General features: G+C 58.8%; 1 protein-coding gene across 3 annotated transcripts in view; it reads left to right on the top strand.

Annotated features, from left to right (window-relative positions):
- The window catches only part of NFATC1 (nuclear factor of activated T cells 1), a 102,630-nt gene that overhangs the window by 64,920 nt on the left and 10,046 nt on the right, over positions 1-27,664 (top strand). For 2 of the 3 annotated variants that reach the window (XM_057526759.1, XM_057526760.1), the window contains exon 9: positions 7,632-8,297. In XM_057526759.1, the coding sequence (XP_057382742.1) occupies positions 7,632-8,297 (666 nt within the window). The remainder of the gene's footprint in view (positions 1-7,631; positions 8,298-27,664) is intronic. The other variant, XM_057526761.1, reaches the window with a different exon arrangement.

Raw genomic sequence — 27,664 nt, 5'->3', positions numbered from 1 at the left:
CTCTCCGCGGGCCTGAACTCCTCACGGCGTGTCTGGTCTGCACGCTGCTGGCCTCGCCGTGAGCTGTCCAGACCCGGTGGCCGGAGAGCCCCGGCGTGTGAAGGGGAGGGGCCTTCCCCTCTAAAGGCCGCCATGGGGTCAACGCTGTCGACCGTCTTGCCTGACACCGGCCTGAGGCCCCCGACCCGGCCTTGAATCCGCAGGGAGGGGGTTGAGCTTGGAACAGAGGAGGATGAGGGGGGTGAATCGTGGGGCCTGAACTGCTGGGAAAGAAGGCGGGTGCCCTTTCCGCGGGGGGTCCGGGGCCAGGAGGCCAGCGCGGCCACACCCAAGGCTCCCCCACTGAAGCCGTCACACACGGCGGAACGGCGAGGGGGAGGGTGGTTTTGTTCAGATACCTGAGGGCCACGGGCCACCGACTGCAAAGGCAACGTGAGTCGGGAGTGAGGCCGGACCCCCAAGATGTCTGAGCGCAGCCTTGCGGAGGGAAGACCTGGTGACCCCTTCCTCCGGGGACCGGGGCTTGCCCCGACAGCGCTCGGCGCAGGGGTTACCCCAGCACGGCCCCCCACCAAGTCACAGCCCTCGGTGCGCAGCTGCTTGGGTCAAACCACAGGAGGGTGAATCCCGTTCCCTTCAGACGCAGTGCTGGCAACAGTGGGTGAAGCCCGAGCGACGCGTTTGTCGGCTCGTGTGCTCTGTTTTGCCCGAAGGCCGCTGTCAGCCTGACTGCGGGGAGTCGGAGCCCCGGGTAAGGGCCCTGGAGCCATGGGGCTGGCGCTACAGACGGCGAGGCCACCTCACCCGCTCACACCCCGACTGCCCGCGGTAGAGCCGTGAAGCCGGCCCATCGCTCGCCGTCCAGGCGCCCTCGGTCACTGTCTCTCGGTGTCCACTCGACGCTCCCGCAGAGGCTGCCAGGCAGCACGCCCAGAAAGGCCGGGAGGACCCGAGAGAGGACAGGCCACCCCGTCGGGCTTGGCGGGCACTGCCACCACCGCGGAGCTGGGGTCTCGGCAGAGGCTGTGGTGTCGCGGTCGGGAGGTTCCCGCCATGAGCCCGGAGCCTTGTCCTCTGGGAACCCGAGGGCCTGGCGCGAGTGCTGGCTGTGCCGTGCAGGGGGGACGCGGCTTGTCCCCAGAGGGAGAAACGCGGTCCCTGCCGCCACGCAGCGGTGGGGTCTGCGAGTCCCCTCGCCCACTGGTCCGTCCGCCCCCCAGTCCCCTCTCGGCCCTGGACGCGCACGTCGGGGCCCGCCTGCTGAGCGCCGGCGGTGCAGGTGGCTCCTGTCACCACGTTTCCTGCCTCAGGAAAGTCGTGCCCTGAAGCTACCCTGCTGGTGTTTGTGTCAAACACAAACAGTTCGAGTGACAAATTTGTTATTCGAATGCCGCGTACAAACGGAAGACAGTCTGAGCGTCGTTCTCCGGGGCTCAGAACAACCTCTTCTGCACAGGGCGGTGGCCGGAGCCGAACCGCTGAGGCCTTGGTGGGAGGGGCGGGGGCGGTCACAGGAGGAGTCCTCGCCTGCGGGGGGTGCGCAGCGCCCGTGATGTCACCAGACGTCTCTGCAGGTCCGGGGCGCCTCCAATCAGAGATGCGCACTCACAATCTGGAGGCTGCTGGAAGCAGCGCCGGGTCCGGGGGCCCCTTCCTGGCTCACAGACACCCCCTTCTCGCCATGTCCCCCATGTACAGCGAGACCCTCTCTCCCCCTCTTAAGACCACAGCCCTACGGCATCAGGGCCCCTCCAACCTCGCTGAACCCAACTCCTTTCCTAATGGCCCATTTCCAAGCACAGTCACCCTGGAGTCAGGGCTTCAGCCCCCCCGTCTGGGGGACAGTTCAGTCGGCGGCAGCGTCCCTGGCCTGTCCGAGGCCAAAGAGCTGGCCTGTGGCCCCAGGCCTGACCCCTGGCCCCGCTGCTCCCTGTGCCAGTGGGTTGGGAAGAGGGAGGGCCCTGCACCGCTGTCCCCGTGCGGGGGCGGCTCGGTGCCGCTGCCCTTACGGCTCATGCCACGTTGGGTCCCTCACCGCCTCTAAGGTGGCCGTCGCGTCTGTGTTACGGCTGGAAAACCGAGGCCTGGGGGTCACGGGATCAGCCCCAGGGCCGCGCAGTCGGCGTGTGCCTGCCGGGGCTCTGAGTCCATCCACCTGGGAGCAGTGCACGCGTTCGCCCTCGTCCCAGGTGTGGCCACGTCTGTGTGTCCGTCCGTGCGTGCGGGAGACTGGCTGTGCGTGTAGGAGTGCCTGCTTTTCTCTTGGTGCAGCTTCGGGTTGGCCTGCTTTTCTGCGTCCATTTTGCCTTTATTCTTCATTCGCCTGCATCTGGACGCCGTGCGAAGCGCTGGGGATGCGACTGTGTGTAAAACCCTGAGCTCCGGGGACTCACAGAGGAGCGCGGTCTGTCACAGGCGCGTAAAGTTCTCTGAGTAAAACAGCTGAGTTCCCGTGGTGCTGGTACTCCAGAGGGCCGAGGCCCAAATGTCTCCCCAGCAGCTGCCAAGCAGCCGGCCTCGGCCTCCCCTGGGTCAGAGCACGGGCGTCCCGCGGTCGGACCACGGGGCCTTGCTCTTCAGGTGGTGGGGGACACCCAGCCCCTCCTTCGTTGCGTGAGGGTGCTGGTCTGGGCATGAGCCCCAGGCGCACAGGTGTGAGGGGGGCCCGAGACCGCTGCCGGGCTCCACCTGTCTGCCCGGGGACGGTGGGAAGGTGGTCACGCGATTCAAGAGAGACAGCGTCGTTCTGTGTAACGGCCGGCAGGCCAGGGTGTGAGCCCCGCTCCCCGGCAGGGGTCGTGTCACACTGCCCACTGGCTTCTCCACCCACCTGGGATCCTGGGGGTGAGGCCGAGTCGAGGACCCCAGGCCTCAGCTCTGCCCCAGGTCCTGGTGCTGGCCCAGGGCCGAGTGGCCGTGAGCCGAGGGCCTCTGCTGCCTTTGTCTGATCTGCCAGTGAATCAGTCACGGGTAGCCATTTGCAAAATCCACTGAACCCCCGGGTGAAGGGCAGGGTATGGACGTGGGCACCGATTTCCACGGATGGATGCGAGCCGAGAGGCGTCGGGAGGGCGTGCGGATGGGGTGGGGCAGCCGTGCCTGGGGGGCCGTGTGTCCACCCCGCGCCCTGCGGACGGAGCAAGGCTCACACTTGCCGCTTGGCCACGTGAGTGACACGGCAGTGCGGCCGCCTGTGCGAACGCCGCGAGGACCTGGAGAGCGTCCACCCCGAGGAGGCGAGGGTCTGGCGGGGGATCCGGAAAGGCGGCCGGACCTGCCTGGGCCTCCCCGATCCCACTGGGTGGCCAGCAGGCGGCCCACGGCCGGGCAGGTCCCCTTCTTCCCCAGAGGAGGCGGGAGGCACCCTCTGCTTTCGGTGCGTTTAGACTCCATAGGTGCCCTGGGGGTAGCGGGCGCGCGTGCCCCGGGCCCCGCGTCTGCCCCACGTCCGCCTGGAGCTGCCCCCGCCTGGCGCTGAGGCGCTGGGGTCTCTGTCCTGGTCACCGTCCCTGGGCTGCGCGGAGCCCCCGGGGCAGGCAAGGTGGGGATTGTCTCCGTTAAGTGCACAGGAGTCTGTGCCCAAAGCGAGCCCGTAGTGGTGGCCTCGTGCTGGGGCCTCCAGGGGTGGGATCGGCCCGCCGCCCGGGTGCGGAGAGGCTGCAAATGCAGGGGAGGGCGTCTGAGCTGAGCAAGGAGGCCCGGCTCGGCCAGGTCACCAAGGACTCGTGCGCCCGCGAAGGCCCGGAGGCTGGGGTGGGGAGGGGTCCCCCCTGGGTCGCGTCTCCACCCTACCGTGGGAAGAATCCGGTGGGTTCCGACGCCATGGGAAGGTGATGCATTTCCTGAACCCTCACCTCGCACCCTCGGCCGGGTCGGGCCCACAGAGGCCCCTCAAGACCGTCTTGCTGAGACTTTCCCAGAAAGACCCCCAGGGTGAAGAGGGAGTTAACGCGGGTGCCACCGGGCAGCTTTAAACAGGTCGTAAACCACAGACGTTGAAGCGGCCAGCGGCACAGACGCCAGATCGCTCCTGCCCTCCGCCAGCCCCCGGGATCGCAGGGCCTGGGCTGGCCGCGTGGCATGTAAATCAGGCCCGCGGCCTCTTCCCGGCTGCACCTCCAAAGCCGGCAGAGCAGACAGGGTGAGGGTTTTTAAAGAGCTCGGGGGACCCTGGACGAAAGGGGCGAGCTGGCCCTCGTGCCTGGCTGGAAATCCAGTGCAGGAGAGAGGCGCTCAGCAGGGCTTTAACTTAACCTGCTAGACACGTATTTCCTTAAGGTCGAGAACCCTGAGCCTCAGCGCGCTGATGCAGAATTTAACCCTTGCCGTTCTGGACGCCACAGGCCACACGAGCAGCTTTCGAATCCACCCCCTCCCCACCCCCGGGGTCATATGGGTTTGTCGGGGCTGTTTTTAGTGACAGCTGTGCCCACTGGCCGTTTCTGGATGAGTCTGGTTGGAGGCTGCCCCCAGCCCCGCAGTGCCGTCTGCAGAGCCCGTCCTGGAGCCTGAGGCTGTAGGACCAGAGGCAGGGCCGCTTGCTCCTGGGAGAGGCTATCTTGCCTGTGCTGGAGCTGACGGCCGCCTTCACACCCTGGGCACTGTAGCGGGAAGCGGGCGCCGCACATCACATGTTCTCTTGCGTGCGAGGACGTGCATCTGTGTCAAGGCTGCCCCAGGCCGCTCCCCTACCCCCGCCCGCCTCCCTGGGATGCCCAGCTCGGGGCAGGAGCCCGTGTCGGGCTGCACACGGAGCTTGGACCCAGCAGAGGCCCCTCCTTGAGGTGGGCTTCCACGCGGGGACCCCAGCCGGAAGGTGCTTGCGGCAGAAACCCCGGGCTGGGACTTCCCTGGTGGCGCAGTGGTTAAGAATCCGCCTGCCAATGCAGGGGACACGGGTTCCTGGTCCTGGAAGATCCCACATTCCTCGGAGCAACTAAGCCCATGAGCCACAATTACTGAGCCTGCGTTCTAGAGCCCGTGAGCCACAACTACTGAGCCCGTGAGCCACAACTACTGAGCCTGCGCTCTAGAGCCCACGTGCCACAACTACTGAAGCCCACATGCCTAGAGCCTGTGCTCCGCAACAAGAGAAGCCACCGCAATGAGAAGCCCACATGCTGCAAGGGAGCGTAGCCCCTGCTTGCCACAACTAGAGAAAGCCCGCACGCAGCAACGAAGACCCAACGCAGCCAAAAGTAAATAAATAAATTAATTATAAAAAAAGAAACCCCGGGCTGCAGAAGCTGCTGCCACGGGCATGCGGGTTGGGAGGGGAGAGACCCTTAGGTCCTGAGGGGCCCCCTGACGAAGCCACAGGTGCTTCTGCACTTGCGCTGGGACACGGGGCCACAGGCACATTGAATCCGGGGGCCCGGCCTAGACTGTGAGCAGCCCCTGTACCAGGTGCCGACGCCTCCCCTGGGGCCTGCGGCCCCCGCATCAGGCACGTTCACGTGGGGAGTCTTCACCCCCTCGCTGCGGAGGACGCCCTCGGAGCCACGGGAGACGCACACCGCTGCTGCCGGGACCTGCGGGCGTTTCCCCAGTGTGTGAGCCACACGGAGATCGGTGCCACCCGAGGACGGCGGACAGCGGCCCTTCTCGGTGTCCTGCCGGCAGCCAGTGACACTTTCCCTGGAATCCAGTCCTGCGGGGACTGGAGCCCCTCACGCAGAGCCCTAGCTGGCTGTGACAGAGAGAGGGAGAGAGGTCCCTTCCCCAGCAAAGGACCGTGAGTGTGGGCACCGGGGCGGGGCAGGCCAGGCCCTGTGGGTGGTCGGCCTGGCTGATGAAAACCAACCCACGCCCCCGACGGAGCACCCGGGGCGAGGACGCGCCGTGCGCCCTCCGCGGGCTCGCCTGCCCCCGCCTGCGCTGCCCACCCCCGCCGTGCTGGCTGCGTCCTGTCCAAGAATGCTGGGCACACCGGGCTCTGGGCGTCCGAGGCGCCGCGTCCTATGGCGCAGGCCCAGGGCCTCGCAGCTCTCGGCCCGACGTGACTTCAGGGACAACGAGGGGCCGACCGTGGCCCGGGCTGCGGGTGGCGGGGATACTTCCGGCGGCGGCCCCGCGATGACCATCACCCACGTGTTTCCTCCCCGCCTTCCGGCTGTCAGCACCGCCCGGGAACCAGGCGCCTCCCTGCCCAGTGTGCAGACCCGCCGGAGGCGGGAAGAACGGGAGCAGGGGCTGGGAAGTTGGCACAGTGAGGGCAACACTAAAGGAAACAGCGTCTCTGGGAATCCTGAGTTGAAAGCCCAGGGCCTGGAGATGCTGAGCGGAGTCACGTGCTCCTGCATCCGTGGGTCTGGGGTGTCACCTGGGTCCCCGCCTCGTGGCTCCCGTGCTGCCCAGGTGCCCCCGCGGACGGGCTTCGCAAGAGGCCGTCTTCCTCGTCACGGCTGCTGTGGATTCGCAGGGGCCCGGCTGTTGCAGAAGAGATGGGTGCGTCCTTGCTGGCTTGAGACCTCTGTTAAAGCAAAGCTACGTTCGTTCGGGAGAGAATCTTTCTTTACTTAAGGAGGAGGCTGGGCTGGCGAGGGGCGTTCCCTCCGTATGGCCGCCCCTGCCGCCAGGAATCCGGCAGCACACACACGGAGAGGTGAAAACACGATTAGGAGGGCTCTGATGACAGCTCATTATCCATCCTGCGTTTGCTGCGGCAGCGCTGGGCATCTGTTACGAATTTAAGTGCGCTCTTACCACTCACTCTCAGGATAATTTGACCACCGGGATGTCTCCTGTAAACTGGTGTAAGAGGCAGGAACCAAGGAGAAAACGGGTCGCAGGAAGTAAGCAAGGGCGGGAGCGGGGCTGTGGTCGAGGTGGAGCCCAAGCCCCTGTGCAGACCCCGCGTCACATCTGCTCACCTTCTCCCCGACCCTCTCGGCGCCTGGCCTGGCCCACGGCCTGGCGGGGAGTGAAAGGGACCCTCCCGCCCCCATCATGCCCTCCTCCCAGCCTGGTTCTCTGCACCACCGGCTTCCTAGCGAGGGGTGGCCAGGGGAGTGGTCTGGAAGCAGTCTGGGGGCTTCCGGCTCTGCCCCAGGAGCTGCGTGATCGCTGGTTGCGTGTTGTTTCCAGTGGAAACGAAGCAGCAGGAGGGAGGGATGGCGTATTCGCTCGTGTGGAACTGTTTTCCTTGTCGAGTGGCTGAAGGCTTCTCTCCTACAGCGAATGGACACTTATCTTTTCTGTCAGATTTTTACTGACTTCCAAACGCCATCTTACTGTTCAAGTTCACCAAGTGTCAGACATTTATCAGATAGGGCGTCAGTAGCAGCAGAAATGCAGTAGTACGTCCAAGTTAAAAATTTCCCTTTGATTACTACAAATCCACGGGCCCTTGGGTCCAAGGCTTCTCCTGCAGTTTGCGAATGGATTTTTATAGCACATTAGTGCTGGGGGAGATTCCAAGGAAAACAGCGCTCTCGGTATGAGAACCAGCTGCAGCTTTCTGGAGCCGATGACTCACACCCGCTTTTTAATTGGGTGGGAGAGCCAGGCAGGAGACACACAGGGACTCAGTCAAAGCACTGTTTGTTTTCCGAGGGTATCCTAGCCACAGGCCCGCCCCGCGGCTCCCATCTGCAGCTCGTGTTTACTTAACTTTTTTTCCCTCCTCACAGTTCCAATCATAAAAACGGAGCCCAGCGATGATTACGAGCCTGCCCTCACCTGTGGACCAATGAGCCAGGGCCTGAGCCCGCTCCCCAAGCCCTGCTACGGCCAGCCGCTCGCCCTGCCGCCTGACCCGGGCTCCTGCCTCGTGCCCGGCTTCCCGCCCCGTCCACAGAGCAGCGCCAGCCCCGAGCTCCACGACCTCTCCTGCGCCCCCTACGGCCCGGCCGCGGCCGGCCCGGGCCACGGCCCCCTCGGACTTCCGCGGCCAGTCGGCGGGGTCCTCGCCGGCCAGGAGGCGCCGAGACCCGCGGGCGTGCCTCCCGGGCCCCCCCGGCCGCCGCCCCCCGCCCCACTGCAGCCACAGGTGAGTCCGCCGTCAAGCGGTAGCTGCTCCCCGGGGTGCCGGCCCGCGCTCTGTCCCCACGGTCCCTCCTCTCCGCTGCCGCCGGGGACCCAAGAGCCGACCCGCCTGCAGCCCTGCGGCGCCGCGTGCCCCCCCGGGACGGGCCACCAGCAGCGCCAGCCGTCCGAGGTTCCGAGCAGCGAGCCTGCAGCCGCCCGGCCCCTGCCAGCGCCCGAGGTGCGTGAGGACAGTAATCATAGTCTGGCCCCCCTTCCCGTAACGGTCAAGCGAGAGCCTCAGGACCTGGACCCGCTGGACCTGGACGACGGTAAGTGCTCGCGGGCGGGCGCGCGGCCAGCCCGGCGCCGTGGGTCCGCTGCGGCAGGAGGGGCGCGTGCACCGCCGCCCAGCGGGGGCGCGCCTGGTGTGTGTCCTGCGGGACGCTCCGGCCGCCCTCGGTGGCCCCTGGCGGCCGGCAGTGTTGCCGCCAGCCAGCGGCTCGCGCCGCTCTGCCCGGTGGGGGCCCGTGGCTGTCGACCCTCGGGTCCACTGTCCGCGGGGCGGCACAGGGAGAGCTCGGGGCGCCCGGGTGTGCCGGCCCTGGCCGCGTGGAGCACGGCGCCCCCGGGAGCTGACGTGTCCTGTGAGGAGGGGAGGCCGCCCTGGGCTCGGCCCCGGCTCCAGCTTCTTGATTCCTAGTGTCCAAACTGCTTCTCTAGTCGCGTGAACCGCTTTTACGTATTCGCGCAGCTAAAAGTGAGCGACTTGCACCCTGTTCAGCTCGTGAGAACACTTTAAGCACATGACAGGCTTGTCGCAAGCTCAGTGATCACACGATGAGGAGCCGGTGGCTTCCTGGACCGGGGCTTAGGCCCCCGCACGGCACCCGGACTCCACAGAGACGCGTTCAGGGTGATTTGGAAACGAAGCGTCCTCGAGACACCCGCAGTCAGGCTAATTCGTGTGAAAATCTGAGCCCCAAGGTCTTCCTATAAAATGAGAACAGAAGGCACCTCGTCGGAAGATGTTTTTCTCTTTCCTTTGGGAAAAGGTGCCGGGGGCCCTGTGATCTGGTGGGTGAGAGGTCACCCAGTGCTCTCGTGGGCCCCGTGTGGATTGTCCGTCCATGTGGGCGCCCAAAGCCAGCCTGGAACGAGGCAGAGAGAACCCGTCCCGCAGAGGAAGCCGCACTGGGCTGGTCTCAGAACCTCTGCCTGAGGGGCCCCGGGACCACACGTGTGCCCTGAAAACAGCGGGCAGACAAGTGCCGTCGGCGGGTGGAGGGCCAGGAGAGCCCATGCGGGACAGGGGCCCAAGGCTCTCACCCGAAAGCTGTGAGGCTGGGCAGGGCCTGGAGGAGGGAGGCGGGCGCCTTCTGCGACCCCCGCCCAGACTCCAGCAGGACCACGGCGGAACTTGCTGACACAAAGCAGACGTGAGGGCCAGCGTCCAGCCTCAGACGCAGGGGCCCGCCTCGGCCGGACCCTGGGGTCAAAGGCGGCGTCTGCTCACGCTGCAGGCGCCGGGGTGAGCGGGGTGGGGAGCAGGGCCTCCTTCCGTCCTGACCGCCGTCCCGGTCCCATCGTGAGCGCAGGGGTCTGGTTAGGTGAACCCGGCACCTCCTGGGCCATGACCAACCCCCTAAAGTTGCCGAGGGCCCAGAACGTGGTCGTCAAGGGAAGAGCCCCTGAACTCCGGGCGTTGCCTCTGAAAGCACTTCTGAGGGTGGGAGGGAGGGACCCCGGCCTCTCTAGGATCCCATCAGCACACCCTGCAAAGGGGTCGCCTGCTTTGAGGGTGGGCACTTACAGAAGAAGAAGAATGCTTGAAAGCGCGTGGCCTTGCGTCAGGAAAGAGCAGGGGAGGCACTGGGAGGGGCCCCACTGCCCCCCAAGCAGACAGGGATCTGGGAGACCCTGAGGCCTGGGGTGGCCAAGCTGACGGGGTCCAGCCCTGTTGCTGGGCTGGGGGCTGCAGCCGGGGTTTCACCAACAGGAAGGCCCCCGTGCTCCCGGCCCGCCTGCACCTGAGCGTCAGTGGGGTGGCGAGCGGGGGGGGCCCGGGGGCACCTGTGGCCACTCCTGGGACAGCAGCTCCAGGGACTCTGTCCCGAAAGGATCCTTGTGGGCCCTGGTTTCTACTCCGTGTCCATCCCCCGGGCCAGCTGTCAACGCAGCCTTTCGGTTTTGGCCACGAGAGCACAGTGACGTCGGTTTCCTTGGTCAGGATTGGGGTCAGGATTGGGGTCACGGTGTGAGGCTTCCCCAGAAAGCGGTGAACGCGTGTCCGCGAATGTGCGTGTATCTTCACACCGCCCCCATGCGTGGTGTTTCGGTGCCACCCTGCTCGTCTCCAGTTAAAGCCACGCCAGGGTGGAGCCCTGAGCGGCAAAGAGTAAACGCTGCCCTGGCCCCGTGCAGAGTGGCCCCGACACGTCCCTGTGGGTGGACATACCCTGCGTGGACGCTGCACCCAGCGTCCCCCCCGAGCGGTCTTTCCCAGAGGGAGACCCCCGAGGTGGAGGGGGGCCTCGGGTGCACACGCCGCGTGGCTCGGGGGCGGCCTCGCACGAGCCCGGCTTCCCTGCGGCGGGGCTCTCAGGCCCGCGGGGTCGGTCTGAGCACCCAGGCTGGAGGAACCGCCCTGGAAGTGGCCACCGAAAACTAAGGCTGTGGGGCTTCTCTCCTGGAGTTGGGACCACACACCTTCCGGTCAGGCGTCCGTCCCCGCTCAGGAAAGCAGCTCAAGTGTTTGTTGCTCTGTCTGAGCGGCTGAAGACTCCCCGCGTCCACAGGCGTTTAGCATAGAGAAGGGGCCCAGCTCTTGCTGGACGTCTTGTAGTGGAAGCAGCAGAAAGCGCGTCCGTCCTCGTGAGAGGGTGGCCGGAGCTGTCAGCTGCGTGTCGGGGGCTCTTGGAGGGACCTTGAGGCCACATCTCCGTGTTCACCTTGGTTCCTCCACCCGGAACCCGCTCGCTCGCTCGCTCACAGGAGCTGTGATATAGACACAGGTCAGTCCCTCGTGAGTCCTCGAAAGACCGCCTAGTGCAGAATAAAGGCCCACATCGTGGGCGTGGGGACCTGAATCCCCAGCCTCCCCGACCCAGATGCTGAGGGGCTCTGGGGCGGGTTCTTACTGGTCCCTCCTGATGGGGATGGTGGGAGGGGCACGCCGGTGTCGTGGGGTGGGTGTGGGCCTCGCGAGGTTCCTGTACAGCTTGGACGCCTTGAGTCGGCACCAGTGACCTGATCCTTGGCCGGTCCCACCGGTAAACGTTTGTGGTTGAGGGGTTTGAAAGTTAGTCTGTTAAGAGGGACGATGTCCGCACTCCCGCTTGTTCTGGGGCGGAGGACGGCGTGCCTCGCGGGGGTGTGTACAGAGCGCGGCCCCTGAGGCCCGGGTGGGAGAGGGAGCCGGTCGGCCGGGGCCGATCCCTGATGTAGAAAACAGGCCCCTGTGAAAGGTTTGGAAGGGGGCCTGGGGAGGGGGTCATCGGCCTCATTCTAAGGCACACGCGACTTCCCTTGTATGTCTGGGTTTTAATTGGCAGCCCAGCCCAGGAAGGTGCAGAGAAGAGAAGATGGAGACGAGGGCGAAAAACTAAATCAGAAAACTAGATGCTGATTTTAAGTGACCTTGACGTTAAAAGGCAAAGACTTCATCGTTGTCATTTACACCCAGGGAGAGGCGAGTAGTTGGGGTGGCTGACGACAGGGACCAGGGAACAAGGACCAGGAGGGGGCGCAGGGGGCGGAGGAAGGGGAGCGAGCGGTTCAGGCTGTGCGTGGCGGCCCCTCCCCAGGCCTTGTCTCTGCAGGACGCGGTTGCTGGTCCCGGGGGGCGCTGGCGGGTACGACCTGCTGTCGCCTGGGCTTTGCCCGGAGAGCCGTGGCGCCGTTCCGCCAGGGCAGGAGGGACCAGCCGTGCACCACGGCTCACACAGCGAACTCAGCCCCATGTCACTTCCAGGCACGCAGAGCCATTGCGCGTCCCGACCCCAAGGTGACAGGTTAGGTAACATCCCGCCTGGCCTCGCCCCTCACCACTCCCACCCTCAGGGCTCTCGGAGGCTGATAGGAGCCGAGGCTGCAGTGACTCTGGCCCTTACTTGCTTCGTGGGTGCAACCACTGTGAGTCAGGGGGCGATTGGGGTTCCTCGGGCTTGTTTGTGATGCTAATGGCGTCTGTGAGGAGTGAGAGCTTATTTCACGTGTTCTGGTTTTTTATTTGGGTTTTTTGCTTTCCAGGAACGTAGAACGTAGAATGAAAAAGGCAATAATAGGATATCATGTCCAGCTCCAGAGAGCCTGGGGCATTTGGGGCACGTAAGTGAATCACTTAGGGATCGCAAAGGCAGCCGTGCCTTACGCGGCAAGCCCCCTGCTCTGTCTGCGGAGTGATCCCCCAGATGTGGAGGGTTAACGCACGTCCCAAGTCTCCATTCACCTCGGGGAACAATTCAAGTGCACGAGGACTCGCCTCGAACCCCAGCTTGTTAATAGGGTTTCTTTGTTTTTTAGTTGTTTCTACTCTTCGGTTTTGTTTCAAAAGTGTCTGGCCCATAAATAGTTCCAGTTATAATTTATTCTTTGGTTCAACAATATTCGTGAAATTTAGGCTCTCCATTCGGACTTCTCAATCATGGCAGTACCGCGGGGTACCTTTTCTTTTAAAAATTAGCTTTATGGGCCTCACTTATTTTGAATGTAGGTTAAATGTGTCACAGAAGCCACACGTGAGCCATTTCCCTGGTGTGATTTTTGGGACCTGCCCCTCGCGGAGCTGAGCTACACGACCACACAGCAGCACGCCTCTCCGGCTGATGCGTTGTCCTTGACTGACACACGTGTAGATGTGGGCGGCTCACACACACGCACACGGTAGTCTGTGTGCCGTTTGCGTACATCTGCTGGGAAGTCATCGTGAGCGTCCCTGAAGCTCGCAGAGTTCATCCAGCCAGCGTTAACGTGAAGGGGCCCTGTTTTGCTGACATGAGGATCCCCCTTTGTGACCCAAGCGACGGCTCCCGGGGTGTCGGCTTGCCTGCCACCGTAGCAGCCCCTCCGCGTCGCCCCCCGCCCACCCCGCAGCCTCAGCCACCGTCGGCCCTCTCGGTCCCCTGCAGGGGCTCTCGGGTTTCCACGAGTCTAGATGTCATTAGAACAGCAAGCAGGTGGAGCAGGCGGCTGGGGCCGTGTCTGCCCCGCGTCTGGCTGCGCGCCCCCCGCGTCCCCCCTTCTTTCCTGCGCCTGGGCTGCTCTGGGGGAGAACACGGAGCTTTCCTCATGGAAAGTTTCACTAACCTGGCCCAGGGCCCGGCTCTGAGGCCTTCCCCGCTCCTAGTGATGATGGAAAGAGCCTGCCTTGCAGGTCAAACGCACGGGCTTGTTAACATTGCAGACGTGGGCTGCTACCCGGTGGGCGGGAGGACGCACTCAGCCGTGCACGCGGTTCCTGAGGGTCAGTCCTTAAGGCCCGGGCCCCTGGGGTGCCACGGGAGGTGGCGGATGCCGGTGGCGTGGTGACCCGCAGGCTGTATCTCCCGAGGTGGAGTCCACCGGGGCCCGGGCTGAAGCCGCCACCCGGAGGAGCGGGGCCCCCGCCCGCTCACTTCCGCTTTGCCCACCCGGCGGTGCGTGCCTCCCGGGCGCCAGAGTCCGTGTGCACGGGGACTCGGGGCTGAGCCTCCAGGGGTGCCGTGCCTCCAAGTGGGTCAGACCGGTGTGCAGGCTTGGGCGCAAGTCTCCTCCTCGTCCCTGACCAGGGGGCCCCGAGCGACAACCAGTGAGTGGCGGGAGCGGGCGACCACTGTGAACCCGCCCCGGGCAGCGCTCGAGCACTGCGCGGCTGCCGCGCCCCGGGAGGTGTGTGCTTGCCGCTGCGGCCGCGCTGCAGGGCCGCAGCCGTTAGGACCTGCCCCCCGCGGAGGAGGAGGGGAAGGCAGGGGCTTCTCTGAGCTGCCCGCTGAGTAAGGGCCTCTATAAATAGGGCACTGCATTTGGCCCCGGGGACACAGCTTGCTAGGCTAGGACGTGTGAGAGTCTCCTGCAGCTCGTATGACACTGCAGCTTAGGTGTCCGAGGTTCGGGGCGCCTCTCAGTTGCAGGATGTAGACGCTAGCTGGAAGCGTGGACTGCTTTGACTTTCTAATCAAGTCTTCTCCAGCCCAATTATTTTCTGTGCTCTTGGAGGGGAATTTGGTGGTTTGCTTTCAGCTAATATTCACCTTCTCCCTTAATCCTAGATCTTAGCTGATTTCCTTCTGTAGATGGGAGAGCTGTTTGACGTTATTAATTTGAGGGAAAGAAAAAGGGGAGAAAGCGGAGGGAAGAGCTAGAAAGGTCTTGTGGAACTAGAACCACTTAGGTCTACTTGGTGCCGGAAACACCGGCGACGGAAGCTGGTGGTCGGACCTGGCTGCGTGCAGGCCACTCGGGCGCCTTGTGGTGCGTTGACTCCGGTCTCAGGCAGGCTCTGAGGGTGGGAGGGTGTTGGCAAGTGAGCACGTCAGGACTGTGACGCAGTTTTCCGGTGTGGCAATACTTCTGCAGAGGCGAGCATCTTTCCAGGGGGATTTAATCAGCTCCGTCTCCGTTTCAGACCAGGTTGCACAACCTTGGCCTGGTCTCTGCGTTTTCTCTCTCTGATGCCATACATTTCAAAGCGCTTTCTCGCTGAAGAATGAGCACACCTGACAGATCCTCTCAGATCTGCAAGCCAGCACAGAGCACGTGGCTGTATTGTGTTCACCAGAGCGTGAAGCCAGAAGGAAAGGTGTCCAGAAGCACAGTAGCGACATTCAAAAGCCCAGGTGATGATGGACCATCAGGGCTTGGCGTCTCTTTGTGGAGAGCGGTGACCAGGGCCACAGAGGGCTCCGACTCCCTCTGCTGGACGCCCGTGGTTTCACGAGGGCAGCCAGGCACGTGGCGGCCCTGCCCTGGAGTGCCACGCACAGGGTCAGTGGCGTGGCACTTGTAAGTGACCCCTGATACAAGAGTGCCCTCTTCATGTGGATTCCTGAGGGACAGAGAGCGCCTGGCACAGCCGTCCATCACGTCCAGGCAGAGAAGAACGTGGGTAATTGGTATTGGAGTAACCGTCGTTCCCAGTCCAACCTAACACATCATTGCCAGCACACAGAAAACCCACATGGCGAAAATAGTACCTGTGTGTGGCCTTTGGCTCTTTCCAGAGTGACTTTTACATATAGTCTCTGTTGACCTATTCAGCCTCACAACAATCCTGTGAGTGGGCAAAACTGCCTATTCAGCCCCAGCTGACAAAGACGGAGGCTGGAGCTTAGAGAGAAATGTCACTCGACCTGCTCAGGACACAGCTGGTGAGTGATGGGACCAGGGACACCACCTTGATCCTCCAGCCCTGATTTCAACACTGTCTCTCTACTCTCAAGGCTGAGCTGTGTTATTGAGCTTTTTTTTTTTTTAACCCACTAGAGATGTAGTGAGCAAAGACTCCTGCTCAGAAGTCTAGCTTTCAAGTATGAATTGGCCTTGCAAGCCAAAGAGAAGTGTGGTATATTTTTTTCTTCAGCAGAGAATCTCTGGTTATTAACTGAGGCACTTTTGATGACCCAAGAAGGACTGGAAGAGAGGCAGGCCTTCCAAACTGGTGGAGAGGGGACCTCAGTGAGAGAGCACCCCCTAAAGGCAGTAGAAACACTGACGAAACTTTCAGATCAATTATCGCAGAGTCTGAACATTAACCAGAGGCAGAAAAAACTGAAAAGCATTGATTCAAGGGAAACTGGACCTTGGTAACGAACGTGGGATCTGTGGTGGTGTAATTTGGGGCTACTCCCGTCCCCCTCCCCAGCTCCATGGAGTGTAGCCGTGAAAAGCCAGCAGCTTCACTGACAGTGAAGGAGATTGGCCTCTGGGGCTCTGTTAAAAAACCCCATCCCCACAGCACAGTCAGTCCTTTGACTGGTCGTGAAGCTCCCTGGAAAAGCCTCGTTCCCAGGGCAGCATAAAAAATAGCAGATGGCTGGGACCATGCTCATTGGAGCTGCCCAAGGCTGCGATCTCAATTAGGGCAAAGGAGCCTGGCCAAACCAGGTGACCACAGGGGATTCTGAAAAGCCCCGACATGCTCCTGGGGGTCTGGAAGACTGCACACGTGCACGTGGATATGTGCACACTCAGGAAGACCGCACACATGCGTGTGGGTGTGTGCACGCTCAGGAAGACCGCACACATGCGTGTGGGTGTGTGCACGCTCAGGAAGACCGCACACACGCGTGTGGGTGTGTGCACGCTCAGGAAGACCTGGGCAAGGAGAGGGCCCAGCCGTTCACCTGTGGCTCCTTCACCTCGCGACTGTACGAGCAGGAGTGAAGCCCAGGCTGACTGTGAACTGAGGGCATGTCAGAGGCGGCCTTTGCACACATATCTCCTCGACAAAACGGGGAGGCCTAATGGTTCAAGGCATTCAGAGAAACCTGACTGATCCTTGAAGGACGCTAACCCGAGGGTGACCCCTAGGAAGCCAGGCTTAAAAATAAAAGCAAGACTCTTTTAAAAAAGTGGAACAGAGAACTTAGCAGCTACACACTGCAGAGATACAGAATCTATGGAATTAGTCCAGGAAAGTCACTAATCAAATAAGCAACAACTAAGGGAAAAAAAGAATCCAGCAATAAGAGCAAATCCTGGATGGGGGGGAGGTGGGGGAGGGAGCTGATTCCAGAGTTGCTACAGGGTACTATCTCTAATGTCCAGGTTTCAACCAAAAAGTTATGAGACGTGCAAAGAAACATGAAAATATGTCCCATACACAGGGGAAGAAGCAACCCGCATGCAGTGGGCAATGTCCCTGAGAGGGCTCAGGTATTGGACTTAGTAGCGAAGTAAATCAGCCACCATAGAGATGCTCAAGGATCTAAAGGGAACTGTGTTTAGAGAATTAAAGGAAAGTGGGACAACTATGTCTGACCAAATGGAGATACATTTTCTAAAAGACCCAAGTAGAAATTCTAGACTTGAAACGTACAATAACTAAAATGAAAATTCATTAGAAGGGCTGAACAACATTTTGGAGCTGACAGAATAAAAGAATCAACAGACTTGAAGAAAAGTCAATAGGTTATCCAGTCTGAGGGACAGAAAGTAAAAAGATTAAAGAAAATTGAAGAAGCGAAACACCATCAAGCATACAAATGTGTGCATAATGAGCACCCAGAAAGAGAGAAGAAAGGGGAAGAAAAAGTATTTGAAGAAATGATGGTCAGAATCTTCCCAGATTGGAAGAAAAACATTGTAGACATCCGAAAAGGTCAACAAATTCCAAGTAGGATAAATTCAGAGATTCACGTCATAGCCAAACGGTCAAAAGTCAGAGAAAAAGAGACAGTTCTAAAAGCCACAAGAAGAAACCAAGTCATCAGGTACAGTACGTGGACTCTTCAAAAAGATCAACAGCTGACTTCTCATTAGCAATCATGCAAGCTGGAAAGCAGTGGGACAGAATCCTCGAAAGTGCTCAAAGAAAAAGACTGGTGACGAAGAAGTGTCTATCTAGCAAAACTAGCCTTAAAAACAGAGGAGAAATAAGCAAAGATGCCATAAGAGAATGTATTGCCGTCAGACCTGGCCTACAGAAAGTACCAAAGGGAGTCCTTCAGGTTGACAGTAACTCAGATCCACATGAAGAAGTAAAAAGCACTGGTAAAAATAATTACATCATTAAAAGAACAACATAAGCATTCTAAGAAAACTTTTCTTCTCCTAACTTATTTAAAAGAAAATACATAAGACAGTAATTACAAAACTGTGCTGATGGGCTTATATAAAAGTGTCATTTGTGTGACAATAATAGTAGAAAGGAAGGAGTAGGGAAGGAAGCTACATTGGAACAGAGTTTCTATATATTATTAGAAATAAGTATTAATCTGAAATAGATATTAAGTATTTTGTAATCTCTAGAGGAACCACTAAGAAAATGTTAAGAATATATGTAGTAAACAAAACAAGACCAAAAAAAGCATTTAAATGATACACTGGAAGAAGTAAACTTAGACCCTTACCTCTCACCTTACACAAAAAAGTTAACTCAAAATTGATTATGGGCTTAAATGTAAGAGCTAAAACAATAAAACTTTTAGGAGATAACATATGAGAAAATCTTTGAGACCTTGGATTAGGCGAAGATTTTTTTAGATATGACACCAAGAACACAGTCCATAACATTTAAAAATTGATAAATTAGACCTCATCAAAATTCAAAATTTTTGTGCTTCAAGAGATACCATTAAGAAAAAGAAAGACGAGGGAATTCCCTGGCAGTCCAGTAGTTAGGATTCAGCGCTTTCACTGCCAGGGCCTGGGTTCTACCCCTGGTCAGGGAACTAAGATCCCAAAAGCCATGCAGCATGCCCCAAAAAAGACAAGCAACATACGAGATGAACGTATGATAAAGGGCTTACATTTAGAAAATGCAAAGAACACATATCTCAGTAATAAGACAAAAAGCCTAGTCAAAAACTGGGTAAAAGATTTAAATAGACATTTCTCCAAAGAAGGTATATGAATGGCTAATAAATACATGAAAATATACTCAACATCATTAGTCATAGGGAATGCCAATGAGATACCATTTCATACCTATTAGAGTGGCTGTAAAAAATAACAGAGACAATAGCGAATTTTGGAGAGGATGTGGAGAAGTTGGAACCCTCACACATTACTGGTGGGGATACAAAACAGTGCAGCCACTTTGGCAGTGTCTTAAAAGTTGAACATATGTTTGCCCTAAGACCCAACAAGTCTGCGCTTAGGCATCTACCCTAGAGAAATGAACACATTTGTATGTGCACACAAAGACTTGCACACAGACGTTCTTAGCAGCATTATGTATAATATCCAAACATTTGAAACAACCTAAACGTCCAGCAACTAGGGAATAGAAAAAGTGTGATATATCCATACAATGGAGTATTATTCAGCCAGAAGGAGGAATGAAGTACTGAGTCATGCTAGGACATGGATGAACCTTGAAGACATTACACTGAGTCAAAAAGCCAGACACAAAAGACCGTGTATTATGGTTCCATTTGTGTGAAGATGTCCAGAAAGGCAACTCTCCAGAAGCAGCAAGCAGCCTGGCTTGGGGATGTTTCTAGGTCTGATCTCTTATGCAGGTTCATTAAGTACAGTTTTGTTAAAACACAGAAGGAGAAAAGTGCTTTTGAAGCGAGGGCTTGTGTGTGTCGTGCATGTTTCCCTCTGTATGTGGAACACGTGCAGCCCTCTTTCAGGAGTGTTGGGAGAAAATTCTAATTCTGTTTTTATGTGACACGAACATAATGCTGATGGCAGAGCTTCTCTCAGGGAATAAAAATGTGTGTGCTTCTCCGTTACTTAACTGTTTAGTTAAATTAAGGATTCTCTTTATCAAAACGTGGGCCGCATGCAGGACCAACCCCGGACGTTTGCCAACCGTGGGTGACGTGGGTTCTTCACGTAGGCTGGGCACACAAAATCTTGAGTCCCTTTACCTTTTTCAGTTTGAATCCTGACACAGCGTTCTTCCTTCCTTCCAGATTATAATGTGGACTCTTCCACACAGTAAAGAACAAAGAAAGTCTATTCCTCCTTTTAAAACATCCGCCCTTATCAGGCCCGGGGGACCCGACTAATCATGGCCTGGTCCTGGGACAATAAGCCAAGCTGGCGGGCCAGGCCCACCCCCCCCTCCCCAAGGACGTGGATGCTTATCGCTCCCAGAACCCGGTGGCCAGTTTTCTTTTGTTGCGAAGCAGGGGTAGACAGTGCTGGAGGCGGTCCTCAGCCGGGGCCTGGGGGGCTTTATCGGCCCCAGCCTGCCCTCCCTCCCCACAAGGAGAAGGCTGCCCCAGCTCGGCCCTATCAGGCCCCACAGCTGCTGTTATTTCAGATACGCAGGAAGGGTGCCTGGAAGAGCCCTGGGCGACAGCTAGAAACGTCTGTGATTCCCCCAGGCTCGTCAGAGCCCTGGCGGGAGGGAAGAGGGGGAGATGCCGCCGGGGCGGTCGGCAGCAGACGCGGGGGCCTCGGCTGTGAACCGCTGGCCCGACGGCTCCGTCTGCTGCCCTGCCGAGGGTAGGGGCTCCGGGGACGCCCCGTTTTAAGGCCTGCCCTGTCCTTTCTCCATAAGGCGGGTTGGCTGGCCGGCTAGTCTCGAGTCTCTGCAGACAGCTTCAGCAGAGATGGGAGCTGGGCCCCAGCAGAGGCCTCAGGAGCTGACGTCTCGCCTCTGACTGCGTTTGAGGTCGGAGCGTCCTGTGCAGACACGCGCGGCGTCTCCTCAGCTCGGGGACCAAAGTCTAGGGAATGAGAAAGTCACCCGGTGAGGGGCGGGGGGAATCACCCTCCTTCCCCCTCAAGGGTTTTCTCTGGAATCGGTTTTTAGGGAGGAGCCCAGGTAAGACAGCTGGCATCCTCGAGTGTTTAGGGAGAGAAATGAGACTTTAGGGCATTTCCTCTTAATTACTGTCCCTGGGCGAGATTGGTCAGGGAGGGACACGGACCGTGGCCACGTGTCGGGGCCGCTGTCCGGAGGGGAAGGCCTGCCGTCTGCTGCTGTTGGCACGGCTCCTTGCTTTCACGGCGTCAAACTGAGAATCGCCTTTATATGCACTTTCCTTCTTTTTCCACAGTAGCTGTTGCCAGCAAGCTGTAAACTACCCTATATCGCTCAGATTTAAGAACCTAAACTTTAAAACAAATTAAACTCTTGTTGACATTGTAATAAAAATCAGAATGGAACCGGGCGGCTCAGGAGAAGCGAAGTTCAGTTATTTTTGTGGATTTAAGGTTGTTTTCTGGGATTCGCAGGCTCCCAGTGCAGCGGAGTGATTTCCTCTTGGCAGACGGTCGGAGGAGAAGAGGCGGTGGACGTGGCTGGAGCGAGGTGGACACGCAGGGCGTCACCTGGGTGTCTGCTCTGGCGTCAGCAGGGGCGCTTGCAACCGCCCTGGAAAAGCCGCGGCCGGGCGGCTGGTCCGTGTTGGAGGCGGGGTGCTGTGCAGGCAGTTTTAATGCGTTTTAGTTTGAGAAAAGAGCTCAAATCGTGTTGTCAGAGTCTGTCTGTTAACTCGGCCTTGTGCTGGACAGAAGCAGCGCTGGGAGCACAGGTCGTCGTGCTTCAGAGCTCGTGCACCGTCCAGGCCGCAAAACGCAGAGCAGCCGCTGCCCCCAGCTGTAACCTGCGATGTTCTTGTGACAGCGTCCTCCCCTCGCTGGAAACGGTGGTTTCCACTGGATCACACGCCAGCTTTCCATCCTGCGAGCAGTTTCCTGCCGTGATGCTGCAGAATCACAGAGCTTCAGGGAGACGTGCGGATGGAAACTCCGCAGTGGATGAATGTGACGAGCTGGGTGGGCTCCCTGCAGAGGGGCTTTGACCTGGGCTCGCGGGCAACCTCGCCCCAGCATCGCACCCCTGCCCTCACCTGCCGTGCCCTCTTCTGCATGGCGTCCTGTTTCTCTCTGCTTTCAAGGCCAGGTCGGCTCACGACCTCTGACTCATAAACAGGCCGACATCCACCGGCCACCACAGTCGGCTGGAGCTGTCCGATCGCCGCCGTCGCTAAGTCTTCAGAGCTGGCATTGGGGTCACCCAGACCCCCTGGCTCCTACCTGCCCCGCCGGGACACGGCGACACAGCGCGCAGGAGCTGGGCCATGGGGCGCGAGCCTCGCTCCGCAGGCGCCGTCCAGCACTTACTAAGTGGTAGGAGGATGAGGAGGAGACTTAAAAATGCAGGATGGCATTCCTTCACGGAGCCCTTCACTGTCACTGGCTGGTTAGAGGACCCCCTGGATTTAGAAACATGTCCTGCTCACCATGGGGATTGTTACAGACACTTGTGGGATTTTTTAAGCAGTTTTCATCACTTTGCTTGCATCAGTGACCTCCGCTGGACCAGGGCTTGCTGAATACGCAGCGTGTTTTGATAAAACGTCTTGCCTGTGCCCTTGCGTAGGAAGCTTGTCCGACAGCTCGTGGAGCAGGGGACAGTGGCCAGCAGGGAAGGCGCGGAGCTCAGAGCCCCAGCTCCTGGCCTGAGACTCCTGTCACTTCATCTCGGATCTCTTCATGCCCTGTGACGGAAATGGGCCCCTGATTTATCCTTAAGCTCACTCTGAATCCCACGTGAAAGTCCAGCGCAGCTCAGGCGTAGAGATGACCCCTCAGGGTGCTACCATAAGGCCTCACTGACCTTCCGTCTGAGTTAACATTTACTGTGAACTGATGTTCTGCGTAGTTTGTTCTCTACGTACTGTTTTCTTTCTTTCTTTTTTTTTTTAAGGACATATTTCAAGGCTTCTTCAGAAATCAAATTTAGATAAACAGAGAAGGAATTAACGCTAAATTTCCAAACATACAGCTCCGCCCCAGGGAAAGGAAGATCATGTGCAGGGTACTGTGGTTGTAACTTCCCAGCTGGGCAACAAGTGCTCTGAGGCCTGCGGGGCAGACCTTGCCCAGACTCAGCCTTGGTGAGGCTCCTGGAAGGGATTAATTCAACCTTCAAAGACGACAGAACCCAACCAGTATTTGCAGATTGCTTGCTCTGCTCTGGCATCGCAGGGCTGTCGAGACATGTGATTGGATCAGACGCCTGACCCCTGGGAAGTTAGAGTGGGGTCGGGGAGAGCAGCTTAAACAGCTAAACAGTATTTAAAATATAAACAACAATTCAAGATGACAAAGCAGGGCCCAAGACAGTACCCGATTAGCTGCCAAGTAAATTACGGAGGCCAGTGATTCCAGCGCTCTTGCTTTTAGGTTTGAGGGACTTAGAGATCATTTCAGGAAGGACTTTTCAGAGGAGTAGAGATGGGAGCTAAGCCTCAGAGGCTGTCTTCTCTACCTCAACTGGCATCTCTGTTTCACGTGGGAAATGCAGTGTCATCGGGCGTGAGGCCTCTGAAGGACACATTTCCAGCGCTGGGTTCCACGTCTGTCGAGTTCGGGAGCGGTCGATTGATAGAGCTTCCTCCAGAAACCAGCCTGCAAGACCCTTCCCATGGGGATGTGCTCCTGGTGCCCCGCACCCCCCGGCGGTCCCCGGTCCACAGGCCTGTGCGTCCTTTCCAGGTTCAGGAGGGAGACAGGTGACTCTCCTGCTTGTTCTTGCAAGTATTGTTAGAAACGGCTGTGCCACTCCTCAGGCCGAGAAGTGGGCTTGGGGCAGGGTAACTCTGCAGGGCTGCTCATTTTGGTAACCACCAGGGGCACGGCGTCATTACATAAAGTCGATCAGAGTGCGTGCATGCCGGTCCTGTTGATTTGATTTAGAGCTAACGAAAGCTCCAGTAACGTGCAATTACAAGAAACTTAATGGCCCTTTATACTGAAGGCAACTTCCATGGCACCTAATATACTTTGATGAATTACTCATTATGTGCAGTGTTGGAATAGCTTCTATAAAGATTAATAATTGGATAATCAATACAAAAATGCAGTCTTGGTTCTTCCCTTTCTCCTACTCCAAAGTCAGTATGTCCTGAAGATGATGGGACCTGTCTCATTTGCCCAAATATTCTGATTCCTTGCCTCCCTCCCTATCGGCCTGTTTTCCAAATTAGGAGTTCTGAGTCCCTTGCCAGCTTGGTATTGCACACGTTTTCTTCACGCCGTCTGTGGTTTTCCTGTTCAGATCTTTACGGAGTGAGCAAACAGGTTCTGCTGTCGGTTGCTTTTGTCAGCACTCAGAGGTACAGTGTAACCCTCAAGGCGGCCCCGGGGCCATGGGGAGGGGCAGACTGGCCGCACGGAGGCGGCGGCGGCGGGAGTGGGCTGGCGTCTGGTATGGGGGAGCGGTCGGCACGGGCTGGGGCCTGGGGCAGGGGCGCGGCCGAGGAGGGCGCTGCCCACGGGGCAGGTGAGCTGCAGGCACGGGCCCTGCGCGCCCTCCGTGACGTCCATCCTGGGCCCACTCGCGCCGGCCGCGGGTGGGGCGCTGGGCGCTTGGCCGGCAGCGGTGCTAGGTGCGCAGGCAACCCGTGCGAGCGGGCGGACGGGGCGGCCACTGTGTTCAGGACCCGCGCGGGGCTCGGCAAGATTCGGGCCGGACGGTGGAGCCCAGGAGAAGGCCGGGGCCCTGCTGCCGCGTGGCGGCCGTGCCTGAGTCCGCGGGGACGGCGTGGGAGCCGGGAGCGTGCACCCGCACCCCCCGACGGCGCGGGGCTCCTGAGGCCACGGTTTGGACCTTATGCTGAAGTTGAACTGGAGGCGCCGCCCTGTGAACAGCCGCGGTGTCCACGCCTCGCCCCCGCTGCCGGCCTCGCCCCGAGCCACCGGGCCCTGAAGTTCTTAGTTGTCCTTCCGGTGCCGCCCCGACGATGCCGGGGCCGGACGGCACCCACGCCCGGACTGTCCTCCGCAGCCGCGGAGGGCGAGCGCTGCCCTGGGCAGGGACGGGGGACGGGGGCCAGGGCGGCGTCTGCTCCCCACAGCCGAGGCCTTGCGGCCCAGCGCTCGCAGAGTCGGAGCCGTGCCTGACGCGCGGCCCTGGAGGGCCTGAGACCCCGCGCACGCGGGGAGGACGGCGGAGGGCGGTGCGCTCGCGCGACCCCGCAGGAAACAGTGCGGCGCGGTCGTCGGATCGCGGCCCTCTCCCCTCCCCCCGCGGCCTGTGCACCCTACGTGGAGATGGTCTTGCAGGAATTCAGTCTAGGAAACGGGGAGTTGCACCAATAATAATTTAAAATACTACTTTAAAAGCCGTATCGCTTGCAAACTATACCGATAAAAGTGAAAATCTCTGCGTGTTACTTTAATTCCTTTCTCAACGCCCCGGAGGAGCCGGGCTGCTCGCAGTGGCCGAGCGCAGCTGCGCCCTCCCTGGGCTGCCCAGGGCCTGTGGTGCAGCATCTCTTCTCAACGATCGGAACGATAGTTTAGAATATTCTGAAGGTGAGAAAAGTGTGCTTCTCTGTCCGCAGGGGTGTAGGCGTGGCCTTTAGGGCAGCAGCTCTGGAGAATTCTCTTTAAGGGAAATTTCTTCTGTGGTGCCGAAGGGTTCCTTTCTGCCCCCTGTCCATCCCCCAACTAGCCCAGGGCCCCCCAGACTCTTGTGGGCTCGAATCCAGTCGCTGAGGATCTAGTTAGAATGTTCAGTGGGTCTGGGTGGGCCTAAGCGTTCGCATCCTCCCAGCTCAGGCGGTACGAGGACCTGGGCGGCACGAGGACCCGGCCTGGGCAGCGGGGCCTGGCCGGGGGGCGGGGGGTGGGGGGATGGCCGGGCTGAGCGCTGGGCCCTCGGGTCCCCCGTCGCCGCGGGACCGTGGGTGCTGGCCCAGCCCATGCCCAGCTTCTCTCTGATCCTGGTGCTGTTGCTGAATTATGAAAATTCCAAATGTCCGCTGGGGCAGAGTAGATAGCATAAAGGGTCCCCCAGCCCCTCACCCCAATTCAAGGCTGTGGGTGGGGGGGTAGTATGGCACTGTCACTGCATCTGCCACCTCGTGCCCAGATGTTTAAAAATCAGTCCCGGACTCACATCTTTCACCCTGTGTCCCTCTGACACAGGCATCCTTTTTTTTTTTCATTTGTTTTGGCTGCATTGGGTCTTCGTTGCTGCACGCGGGCTTTCTCTAGTTGCGGCGAGCGGGGGCTACTCTTCGTTGCGGTGCACGGGCTTCTCATTGCGGTGGCTTCTTTTGTTGCAGAGCACGGGCTCTAGGCGTGCGGGCTTCAGTAGTTGTGGCACGCGGGCTCAGTAGTTGTGGCGTACAGGCTCAGTAGTTGTGTTGCACGGGCTTAGTTGCTCCACGGCATGTGGGATCTTCCCAGACCAGGGCTCGAACCCGTGTCTGCTGCATTGGCAGGCGGATTCTTAACCACTGCGCCACCAGGGAAGTCCTACAGGCGTCCTTTTAAACGGCCATTTTTTTACACGATCACACCTAACAGAACTACTGAAGATGCTCGGGTGAGGTGAGGGTTTAGTTCAAGGTCACGTTTATCTTTGAGGTGTGGTTTCCCTTCCTGCAAACCCAGGGTCTTTCTGTGCTTCCTTCATGAGCAGCATCTTCTGACCAAAACTGGTGCCAGGTTGGGGGTCGGGTCCCAGGAGGGCCCAAGTGCCCCAGACTCGGAGTGGGCGTGTTTGACCTCACTGTCCCTTCTGACGCCCCACAAAGTAAGACCAGCCACGTGGTGTGTGTCTTGGGCCTTCGGGTGCCCTAACGTCGCGTGCCCGCCGCCAGAGCAGGACCTGTGTTCCCATAGCCGGGTGACAGGGGGCAAACCTGTTCACTCCTTGCTCGCGCCCATTTATTCTATGTTATTTTTTAATGAAAGAGGGCTTTTAAATTTTTTGTTTATCCAACGCTGTTAATTGTTGGAATAGGAATTTCATCACTGGGGCAGTGTGTTTTCTAGCGGCATATAGCAGGCCCTGGGAAAATGCTTGTTGGTGATTTAATGACCCCAGCGAGTAAAGCAGAGTGAGTTTGGCACAGATAAAATAATGGCCCCGGTCACATGGAAAGCATTCACTGGCACACACCAGTGGGAGGCCCGGGGACGAGCCAGGGGACCCTCCCCGTCAGGTGGCCGCCCCCTCCCCACCGGCCCTGGAGTTTCCACGCAGGGCGTTTGCATTATGTGGCGTATTCAGGCTAAATAAGGGAGCAGCCTCGGAGGGAGGACAATTATTCTGTTTTAATGGCTGGCAGCTCCACATAACAATGGTGTCCGTCCGAGCCAAGCCCGCATCCAGCTGGGAGGGTCATATTTTATTAAAACCGTGACTTGTTGTCATCGTCCCTCCGCTGTCCCATTCTCTCCTTCCCAAAATAGCAGGCCCCGTGGCGGTGGCTTATTATGATTAAAAAGATAAAAATAAGTGAAGGCTGAAATAGGTCCAGGACACCCGAGGTAACACGAGAACTTACTTTTTAATGAAACTTGAGAAACTGTTTTATTTTCCACTGCTTCACAGAGCATCTCTGGAAAAAAAAAAAAAAAAAAAAAAGCAGAAAAGGATTTTAGTGATGTTGCAACTCTGCATTTTCAGAATTACAGCAGTTGTGATGCGCTCGTGGCAAAATCACTGTTTTCAGCCCAGAGTCTCATGGAGGCGGCGCCTCCCGAGGGGGGTGGGCAGGGGCTGCTGGTGGACCAGATGCGGCCACGCCGTGGACACAGAGGCCGCCGGACCTGGGAGACAGCTGACCCGGGCCCACCTGTGGGGAGGCGGACTTGCCAAGAGGCCGCCCCGTCTCAAGAAACTAAACACCCACACGGGAACCACCGCCTCATGTTTCCTGCACCTGAGCTGACGCCCCCCCACCCCCAGTGGCACTGGAGCACATGCTTCCCTGGCTGTGCCCTGATCTCTGAATTGCGGCTTTAATCGTGTTGAATCTCGGCTTAGCTCACGTCCACTCTGCTGCCCTAAGTGAGAACTGAGTGTAAATGCACGTGTCCAGTGCAAACGGGGACGGTGTGTGTCCATCACCTGGGGGCACATGTGTCCCAGCGGTGACAAAGTCACAGCAGTGACAATGCTTACATCCATTAGGATTCTCGGCCACCGTCAACGGGCTTCCTTATCCAAGAATCGTTAGATTTGCAGGCTTAGCACAGCAAATGGGATCTGGAGACTTCCTAGAAGTTAGTTCTTTAAGAAGAGATTTGGCCTGAGACAGCTTTACTTCTGTCTACCTAAATTATCATCCTC

The sequence above is a fragment of the Balaenoptera acutorostrata genome, chromosome 13 (genome assembly GCF_949987535.1).
Source record: "Balaenoptera acutorostrata chromosome 13, mBalAcu1.1, whole genome shotgun sequence".
In the NCBI taxonomy this organism is placed as follows: Eukaryota; Metazoa; Chordata; class Mammalia; order Artiodactyla; family Balaenopteridae; genus Balaenoptera; species Balaenoptera acutorostrata.
Note: the sequence above shows the minus strand (reverse complement) of the source record. Positions and strands in the feature narration are given on the sequence as shown.